The following is an 8,818-nucleotide window of genomic DNA, read 5'->3' as shown; positions in this document are numbered from 1 at the left end:
ATTTGTTATTGACCAATAAATTGTTATATATATAAAGCAGAATTCAAACTGATGTTTAAGTGAATTAATGAATTAACCAATAAATTAATCCAACTTAATTTATTATCTTTTTCTTTATTTTGGTCATTATAATATTTTTTTTTTGGGCCATATCAACTTAACAAGTTCTTCGGTTTGAGTTGGGGGCAGTCCATTTTGTTACATTTGGGTGCTTTGGGTCTACATAGATGGATATGTCTCCACCAAGTTGTTGTGGAAAACCAAAGTTTTCCAAACTTATCGACCCAACTTACCTATTTTGTGCTTCTAATATTATCACCATTCATAACATGCTACATCCCAATGAGTGTTAACTCACATGGTATTTTGCTCTTTTTCCATTTTAAAAGTCTCGAACTAGAAAAAAATGGTAACTATGTGAAGAATGTGTAATGGTAGGAGAACTCGATTTTAGAAAGATAACTGGGTTCAGAGTAGTCCTCTAAAAATGAATTTTTTAAGACTCTTCTCTATTTTAAGACAACAAAAATCTGTCATTAGGGACTGTGAATTTTGAGATGGACTGTAGTGGATTTAGAATTTTTAATGGAGGAGGAAGTTGTTCCAATGAGAGCTGGAACTTATCCATCAGCTTCATGAACGGTTAAGGCCAGTAAAGCTGTCACCTGAGAGCGAGGATACCGTTGTGTGAAAGTTTGATAATAAAGGGGTCTTTTCTACTAAATCTTTTATGCAGGTCATACAATCGGAGACGCTGTCGGACAAGATCACGAGCTATAGTTTCACAAGTGTACTCTGGAGAGGTTTGGTACCCCCAATAATTGAGTTTTTCGGGTGGTTTGTGCTAGTTGGTAGAATTAATACCAATGAGAGGTTGACTAGATTAGGAGTTGTTATTAATAGTGATAATATTTGTGTCCTGTGTAACAAGGGGATAAAATCTGTTGAGTATTTATTTCTTCTTTGTGAGGTAACTTGGCAGGTGTGGTGCTCCTGGTTGCGGTCTTTTGGTACATAGTGGGTAATTCCTGGAACCATTAAAGAGCTGTTTGTGAGTTGGATTGGCATGCCCAAGAGACGACAAGGGCAGAAGCTGTGGATGACGGCGTTCTTTGCAGTGATTTAGAACGTCTGGTTGGAACGTAATGCCAGAATTTTCAGTAATACAAGAGCAAGTATTGAGATCATTCAAACAAGAACGTTGTTGAGCTACACAGAGTGAAATGGTTGTGATTTTTTTGGGTGTTGATGGCAATGTCGAAGATGTCAGGGTATTGGTTTTTTTATTACAGTATTTTTATGTTTCTAGTTTTGTGTGTTTTGTTCCACTTTAATGTGTTGAGCTTGCTGTATTTCAAAAAAAAAAAGGTGAAGAATGTGTGAATGTGTGTTATACCTAGGATTAGAGATTGTCCAATCCATTTGAGATACTTAGGATTGGGATTGACCGAATTGTCCAATCCACTTAAAAAAAACATGCTACATCTATTTAGCTCTATAAAAAAAATACTTAACCAAAAAACTAACTCATCTGTGGTACTTTACTTATTTGTTTAAATAAATATAAGAAAATTTAAATTTTATTTTATATATATATATAATAATTTATTAATCAATTATAAATTTTTAATAGAGTTTTAATTGCGATAAATAAGTAATTGATCTAGCAAGTTAAAAAATATCATGGAAGAAAAAAAATTACTTAACCAAAAGTGATGTATATTATAACATTATTATTTTATTTTTTCTTACCTCGGTCCCATTTTTATAATTTTACTTCATGTATTTGTCTCTGTATTTGTGTTTAAAAAAATCAAAAGACAGACAAGTATACGAGCAGTTGAATAACAATTAAAAAAGTAAAAATAATTAGAGAAACTTCCAATGAAAGATGTTGCTATCAAAACAGAGAAAAAGCCCAAAACGAAAAATTTGACCTTACTCTACAGGAAGGCATATTCCAATTTTTATTCATTGGTCCCTAAAATTAGAAACTTCCCCAATTTTTTTCTTTTTTTCTTTCAAAATGATGTAAGCCTCTAGTAATATTTGAGGCGTCAAAAGCAATGTAGTACACCAGAATTATCTAAGGTTGCCACGTGGAATATAGAAGCATGTCACTGTACTAAGTAGTACACTATAAATAATGTTGCAGCCTCATGTGAATCGTTTAGAAGCAATAAAATATGCAATATAATATTAATTAATAATTGTTCTGCGTTAATGGTGGAAACTTCAGGTTAGTCCTTGAAGCTGAGTTCAACTACCTCTATCTTCTGCTTCCCTCAAATTCTCTTTGTGCTTCATATTCTGGTTAGTGCTAACTTCCAATTCCATGTTTGAGTATTATTATATGTTCAAGTTCTGTTAATGAGGAATGTTCATTCAATTGAACAGAGTTTTATGAGGAACAAATGGTTCCTCAATTAGCTTCCATTCTTTAATATCTAATAGCTAAGAACTTTGAAATCATGACAACTTAGGGAAGATGGCTAGCATTGCTTGCATGTAATGATTAGAAATATTTACATGTAATGATTAGCATTGAATGTGTGTTTTAAAAGCATTTTTGACCTATGAGTCTTAATTTTTCATACAAGAAAATGTTACAAATCAAAATGAGTGACTATGATGGTGAATGTTTCTTAGGCTGCGTTTGTTTTTGAGAATAGGATAAGACAAGACACTAAAAACAAGACATAAAAGATAGAGATACCAAAACTAGTGTTCTTGTATTCTTTTTGTTAATAAAGTAAAACAAATTATAAAAATCTAATTTATTCTCATTTTTTTCATTTAAAAAATTTGAGAAGAAAAATATAATGATAAAAAGTATAATTATGAAAAATTAACAAGAATAAAAAAATAAAAAATGAAAAAGAAGTTGTGTTCTTTGTTAGTATCTCTGTGCTCTTCCTATCAGAATAGACACAAAATACACACTAATTCAGTGTCTTTAGACACAATGTCTCTGTCTTATCTGCTAAATATAATTTTGTGTCTCAATAAACAAACGCAGTCCCTCAAAACAAGCAATCAGCTCGGATTGCTTGTAAAAATGGACGAGTTGAGCCAGTAAAATCACAACTCGTTTAGAAGCAGGTCAATTTGGCTTGTCTCATATAACTCGCGAGTTAAAAGGTTTTTAGTCAAGCGTACACGGGTTGGCTCATCTAGCCTGTCTTTTTGTGATACTCATTCTAATTTTGATGGAATCTTTGATGTCCTTCAGATTCTTGAGAATCAAAGGAATTAAAGATGGCAACAATGATGACTGCTTCAAGCAACTTAGTCTCAAGAAGTTCATCATATGTTTCCCATGGACCAATTTTCTCATGTGAGTCTAAAGTGTCACCCATGGAACTAAAGCACACCAACAATCATAATGGACTAAGAGTCTTGAACCAAGTGGATGAGATTCTGAACAGAACCCAAATTAAAGTTAGTGCAGCAAAATCAAAGAGGAAGGGACTTCAAAGCAAGAGAGGTAAGCCTAAAGGTGTCATCATATGTGGAATGACTTTGATCTTTGTGGGAACTGAGGTTGCTCCTTGGAGCAAAACCGGCGGCTTAGGCGATGTAATCGGAGGTCTGCCACCAGCATTGGCAGTAAGCTTGTTGTTTTTAGTCACTTGAATTATGTTCCGTTGGTCATTGTAGTCTTATTATTATACTTCGTTGATGTGTCACGTGAAATGACATGTGGTCTGACCATGTTATTTAACGTGATACATCAACTGATCTATAATGACGAGACGAATCTCATTTGGAAATATTCGAGGATTAAGATGAATCGTGATTACAAAGTCAATAACCAAAGTAAAAGCTTTAATTCTTTCCTATAACATTAGCTTTTTGCACTGATTGGCATGTTTGGGGTTCAATGAGTGCAAGACTACCTCTAATTAATCCTTGTCTAGGCTAATGGACATCGAGTTATGACAATCGCGCCGCGATATGATCAGTACAAAGATGCATGGGATACAAGTATTCAAGTTGAGGTATACTCCTAGAATTGAAAATATGATGAAGAATCATGTTTTTCACCAAGTTTGTGTTCTTTCTATGTCTAAATGCATTATGATTTTTCTTATTACAGGTAAAAGTAGGAGACAGAACAGAAAAGGTTCGGTTCTTCCATTGCTATAAAAGAGGAGTTGATCGTGTCTTTGTCGATCACCCTACGTTTCTTGAGAAGGTTGGAAAATATTCCTTGATTTTTTTTCCCCTATACTCTGCTCTGAATATGTTGGGAAATTCAAGAACTTATTAAGGACTAAATTTGAAGGTTTGGGGCAAATCCGGAACCAAACTTTATGGACCTTATGCAGGGGAAGATTACCAAGACAATGAACTACGTTTTAGCTTGTTCTGCCAGGTACTTCTATATCTCTTTTCCGACAAAAAAATAAACACTAGAGATTAAGGGTCCGTTCAGATTTGAAAGTCATAATTTCGTCGCAAAATGTATGGATATTTGTATGAAAGGACTAATCTGTCACCTGTTTTGAAACATTAGGGACGAAATTAACATTATTAAACTTTATCCTACATACTTTTAATTTGGGATGAGATTGATGGTTTAAAAAAAGATACACATTATTCGCCATGGAAAATCTACTCTTTGTCTCAATTTTTATCAGTTATAGGCAGTTTATAAGTGTAACAAGGCTACCTTACATGAAAGATTAATTACATTAATCTAATGTCTCTGTATCTAAATCTGAATTCAAATGTCTTAGTTTAATTTATGTTCCTACTTTTCCCATATTTTCAATGTTGTAGGCAGCATTGGAAGCGCCGAGGATTCTGAATCTTAAGAGCAATAAATACTTTTCTGGGCCATATGGTAAGAACTAAGTTCTTAATCAATCAGCATAAGATCCTTAATTATGATATTTTGTTTTATTTATTTTATTTTATTTTATATTTTACGTAGGCGAAGATGTCATTTTTATTGCCAATGATTGGCACACGGCCCTTCTCGCTTGCTACCTGAAATCCATGTACCAATCAAGAGGCATCTATAAGAATGCAAAAGTAAGGTCTAAATAAAATTGGTTAATTAGTTACTTAATACTTAATTATGCATTGATAATCAACTCATTGTCAGTGAATGCTACAATTTATCAGGTCATTTTTTGTATCCACAACATTGCTTACCAAGGAAGATTCGCATTCGAAGACTTCTCGCTTCTCAATCTCCCTGACCAATTTAAAAGCTCATTTGACTTCATTGATGGGTATGATTAATGATTGGTAATTACTCACACGAAAATGTTTTCATGTAAAGATGATAGTTGAAAAGCATTAAATAGTTTTATATATTTGACTAAATTACTTAACATAATACGTGTCAACACCTTAGTAATTTTCAATAGTTATGAGTTGTTACCATCGTATCCAATTACAAATTCTAACTACTTATATTGATCTAATCATGCAGACATGTTAAACCAGTAATAGGAAGGAAAATTAATTGGATGAAAGCTGCAATCATAGAATCATGGATGGTGTTAACTGTTAGTCCATACTATGCTAAAGAACTAGTCTCAGGTCCTGACAAAGGAGTTGAATTGGACAACATCCTTCGCCGAACCGGCATCATTGGAATTGTCAACGGCATGGATGTGCAGGAGTGGAATCCGTCAACCGACAAATATATTGCTGTCCGATACGACACTTCAACGGTAATAACTGGAAATAGTTGTGTTTAAACTCTGTTATGTACGGATCATAAGAAGATTGTCTAAAGATATGAAAAATCCTTTACAAAGTCTTGTAATTTAGGTGTTGGAAGCAAAATATATTTTGAAAGAAGCTCTCCAAGCTGAAGTTGGATTGCCAATAGATAGAAATATTCCTCTCATTGGATTCATTGGTAGGCTTGAAGAACAAAAAGGTTCTGATATTCTTGTAGCTGCTATTCCCCAATTGACTGAGGAGAATGTTCAGATAGTAGCCCTTGTAAGTTCTTTTCTTTTCTTATTTTTTATTCAAAAAAAGAAAAATCAATATGACATAATATGCAACCCTTTTTCATTGATACTTCTGATTAGGGTAAACTATTCTTTTTCTCCCTAATATTTGCGAATTTTTATTATACTCCTATTGCGTAGTTGCATTTAATTTTGTCTTGAACGTCTTCGATTTGTGTCAAAACTGCTTCTAAATATTAACTCAATGTAAAATGTTAGGGACAAAATAAAAAGTTTTCAGGGATAGTTTTGAGACAAATCGAAAACGTTAGGGACAAAATTGGATGAATCGAAAAGGTTAAGGACAAAATTGAATGAAATTAAACATTGGGGGTATTTTTGAAAAAAAAATCACAAATGTTAGAGACAAAAATTATATTTTACCTTTAGATGATTGTTTTTCATGCTAACTTTCAAAAATTTTGTACCTGAATAAGTTTTGATTCTATTACTCACCTAAAAATATTTTCATATAAAGATGATAGCTAAAAATTATTAAATAGTTTTGACATGTTTGACTAAACTGTTTAACATAACCTGTATCAACATCTTAACTTTTATCTTCGCGATATCTTTATGTGAATAATAAACACCCTATAATTACTTCTTTAACTTTATATGTTATACAAAAAATCGTATTATATCTTGTAATATTACCGTATCTACATATCCGTATGGTGTATTAGTGTTATTCCTATATTGCCTTATTAGGGAACAGGAAAGAAACAAATGGAGAAACAGCTTCAACAACTTGAAACATCATACCCAGACAAGGCCAGAGGAGTTGCAAAATTCAATGTTCCTTTAGCTCATATGATCATTGCTGGTGCTGATTTTCTACTGGTTCCTAGCAGATTTGAGCCTTGTGGTCTTATTCAACTACAAGCTATGCGCTATGGAACTGTATGATTAAATTAAATTTTACTTGCTATGATATTTATTAATCCAATCATTAAGGTTATCTTAAACTTTGTATTATTTTTCATTATATGCTAGGTGCCTATTGTTGCCTCAACTGGTGGATTAGTTGACACAGTTCAAGAAGGTTTCACAGGATTTCAGATGGGTCCCTTCAATGTTGAGGTAACACCTTTTATCATTTCATAATGTGAAAATTTCCCATGGTAGCTTTGGTTGCATTTGGTAGCAGAGACACAGGATTCAAATTAAATATAGAGACTATAGGATACAATAATGTATTTACTATTTAGAGTTGGAGACAATATCTTAGGATAGGAAATTTATGATGCATGTAGTTTGTATTTTCAGCTTTTGTTTATTTATTTTCAGTTTTCAGAATTTTATGAAGAAAAATAAATAAATAAATAAATAAAAATACGAGATGAAAATAAAAGACAGAATTTTATTATTTTCACAATTTAAGGTGCATTTTGTTCCTAATTTTCAGTCTATATAAAAAACTGGCCTCTAGACAATGCTACATACATGGACAGAAACATATATAACTTTTCTATGTTATTTTTTCACAAAATTTTAAATAGAAGACTAAATTACAAGTCTTTGAGTACTAGCACAAACTATTATTATTATTATTAGAGAAAGTACATGGAATCAATTTTTAGTTATTTAATATTAGTTAATTTTTTTTAATTCTAAAACTTTTATTTTTTGAAGGATTTAGGGTTTAAAATTTATAATTTAGTATTTAAGATTAAAGATTTATAGTTTAGGATCTAGAATTTAAAATATAAACAAAATAATTTTAAAAAAATTAACTGATATTGTCTAAAAAATATTGGTTTCCTAATATTCCTCTGCTAAATTTTGAGTGCTTTGTTTTAGTGTGAAGCTGTGGATCCTTCGGATGTAAATGCAATTGCCAAAACCGTTAAAAGGGCTCTTGCGGTGTATGGGACTGGAGCTTTTACAGAAATTATCAAGAATTGCATGGCTCAAGATCTTTCATGGAAGGTGACTAATCAAAATAATAACCAAAATAAAGCATCTATCTATATAAATAATGCGAATTTAACACGGTCATATTTAAGTATACACTCGTAATAGAATAAGACCAAACCAACTTCAGTCGACTTATATGTTGGTTTGGCTTGTTCAATTACGAGCTTTATCTAGTATCTATTATAAAAGAGCACGTTTAAATTTAAGATATTTTATTTTTTTTAAATTATAATTTTTTTATTAAATTATAAATTTTTTTTATTAGAGACAATCTAAGCTATATTTTTTACCTCGACATGATATTTTATTTTATTTTATTTATTACTTTTTTTTGGGGGGATTTTAGGGTCCTGCTAAGAAGTGGGAGGAAGTACTTTTAAGTTTGGGAGTTCCTGGCAATGAACCTGGAATTGATGGAGAAGAAATTGCTCCACAAGCAAAGGAGAATGTTGCAGCTCCATAATTTATAAGAACATCAACAAGGATATATGAGGAAAAAATTCACCTACTCTATCTATATATATAGCCTGAGTTTGATGAATTATATATACTCCTCCTTCCATTTTTGGTTTTTCTGTATATTTGATAAAAATAGTTTAATTTTATTAATTTCAAATTAATTAGCGGCGTTTATCCATCATATAATCTACACATTAAAAGTGCTTATTTAAAATTTTTTTTTTCAAAAAGTAGGACTATATGTATCATTGGATGCTACTATACTTACCCCTTTATAATAACTTTTAGTAATTAACAATTTGAAATTATCCATTAATTAATTATTGGGTATTATTGGGATAAGGTCAGTTAGTGGCATGCACAACATAACAATATTAATTCTCATATAAAATAATATACATTTTTCTATTCCTTGAGCAATTAACTCTTCCAAGTTGAATCATTCTTGGAATCATTCCCTT

The 8,818-nt window shown here is 31.6% G+C and overlaps 1 protein-coding gene across 2 annotated transcripts; it reads left to right on the top strand.

Annotated features, from left to right (window-relative positions):
- Positions 1 to 2,167: 2,167 nt before the first annotated feature.
- Positions 2,168 to 8,543, top strand: LOC130960434 (granule-bound starch synthase 1, chloroplastic/amyloplastic). Of its 2 annotated transcripts, none has more exons than XM_057885829.1 (14): positions 2,168 to 2,313; positions 3,233 to 3,609; positions 3,921 to 4,001; positions 4,100 to 4,198; positions 4,289 to 4,378; positions 4,786 to 4,849; positions 4,940 to 5,040; positions 5,134 to 5,243; positions 5,447 to 5,690; positions 5,791 to 5,967; positions 6,690 to 6,881; positions 6,975 to 7,061; positions 7,782 to 7,910; positions 8,245 to 8,543. In XM_057885829.1, the coding sequence occupies exons 2-14, from the start codon at positions 3,259 to 3,261 to the stop codon at positions 8,359 to 8,361; spliced, it is 1,842 nt and encodes a 613-aa protein (XP_057741812.1). In that variant the 5' UTR covers positions 2,168 to 2,313; positions 3,233 to 3,258; the 3' UTR covers positions 8,362 to 8,543. The 2 variants fall into 2 exon arrangements, with proteins under 2 accessions (XP_057741812.1, XP_057741813.1); XM_057885830.1 differs by having other exon boundaries at positions 2,178 to 2,239.
- Positions 8,544 to 8,818: the final 275 nt, after the last annotated feature.

Source organism: Arachis stenosperma, chromosome 2, assembly GCF_014773155.1.
Source record: "Arachis stenosperma cultivar V10309 chromosome 2, arast.V10309.gnm1.PFL2, whole genome shotgun sequence".
Lineage (NCBI taxonomy): Eukaryota > Viridiplantae > Streptophyta > Magnoliopsida > Fabales > Fabaceae > Arachis > Arachis stenosperma.
The sequence above is the reverse complement of the archived record's forward strand: the minus strand, read 5'-3'. Positions and strand labels throughout refer to the sequence as shown.

Bases quoted from the DNA above. Each gene is read 5' to 3' on its own strand.
- LOC130960434 (XM_057885829.1), top strand. From the start codon at position 3,259: ATGGCAACAATGATGACTGCTTCAAGCAACTTAGTCTCAAGAAGTTCA. The intron at 4,379-4,785 runs GTACTTCTATAT...TCAATGTTGTAG, and splicing joins GTTTTAGCTTGTTCTGCCAG to GCAGCATTGGAAGCGCCGAG. The intron at 5,691-5,790 runs GTAATAACTGGA...CTTGTAATTTAG, and splicing joins TCCGATACGACACTTCAACG to GTGTTGGAAGCAAAATATAT.